Below are 1025 nucleotides of genomic sequence, written 5' to 3'. Positions count from 1 at the left end.
AAAAAAAAAAAAAAAAAAAAATCAAACTAGTTGACCATTTGTCAAAACTCAGGTCTATATTCTACCTGCCACACCTTGTATTTGATAGTGATAACTTGAGGCATCTGAGTTCTGGGGTGTTTTTATTATCATTGATGGAGGGGTGATAGAGAAAAAGGTGAAGTTTCTCTCATCTGAAGAAATTATATCCTTAGGTGTCTCTCCTGTTTGAAGTGGAGAACTTGGCAGTGGCCTCTCCAGCCACTGTATCTCGCTGTGGGATGGTCTACACTGACTATGTCGACCTTGGCTGGAAGCCCTATGTTCAGTCATGGCTGGAGAAGAGGCCAAAGGTATAAAGGGAACTAAGGGGAGAGAAGTAACTAGGGTGGCCCACAGACCCCAAGAATGAATAAAAGGTCCCTTTTAATTCAACTCCAGGGTGAAGTAGAGCCCCTTCAACGCATGTTTGAAAAGTTTATCAACAAGATACTAATCTTTAAGAAAGACAACTGCAGTGAGCTGGTGCCCCTGCCTGAGTACAGTGGTATCATCTCCCTCTGCAAGCTGTACTCAGCCCTGGCCACACCAGAGAATGGGGTAAGGAGAGGACCCGACCAGAGCAGGAAGAGCTCACAACCTCACTGGGACCACTTCAGGGAAATTGTGTGTCTCAGAGAGTGTGAGCTCCAGGCTTGAGAGAAGCAGAGATTCCAATGGGGTGGCCTCCATGACCAAGGAGGAGGGAGGGATGTGCATGCATGTTCGTGTGTGTGTGTGTGTGTGTTAGCTGAAAGGCCAGACTAGGGATTTTAAATTGAATATAGTACATGGCAGGTCTGGCTATAATTTCCTACCCGTATTTTGGAAGTTGAAGATAGTTAAAAATCTTTTCAAAATATGAACATTTAGGTCTTGACATATGTGAGGCTTTGGGATACTATTTCTGTAAGAAGGAGTTTCTGGCTCGGTGCCTGCGGCTCAAGCAGCTAAGGCACCAGCCACATACACCTAAGGTGGCGGGTTCGAATCCAGCCCAGGCCCAC

The 1025-nt window shown here is 45.9% G+C and overlaps 1 protein-coding gene across 1 annotated transcript in view; it reads left to right on the top strand.

Annotated features, from left to right (window-relative positions):
- DNAH2 (dynein axonemal heavy chain 2) overlaps window positions 1–1025 on the top strand; it is a 131470-nt gene that overhangs the window by 85326 nt on the left and 45119 nt on the right. The window contains exons 42-43 of the mRNA XM_012805943.1: window positions 195–332; window positions 421–579. Of these exons, the coding sequence (XP_012661397.1) occupies window positions 195–332; window positions 421–579 (297 nt within the window). The remainder of the gene's footprint in view (window positions 1–194; window positions 333–420; window positions 580–1025) is intronic.

The sequence above is a fragment of the Otolemur garnettii genome, unplaced genomic scaffold, assembly GCF_000181295.1.
Source record: "Otolemur garnettii isolate 467f Iridium unplaced genomic scaffold, OtoGar3 scaffold00046, whole genome shotgun sequence".
NCBI classification, from domain to species: domain Eukaryota; kingdom Metazoa; phylum Chordata; class Mammalia; order Primates; family Galagidae; genus Otolemur; species Otolemur garnettii.
Note: the sequence above shows the minus strand (reverse complement) of the source record. Positions and strands in the feature narration are given on the sequence as shown.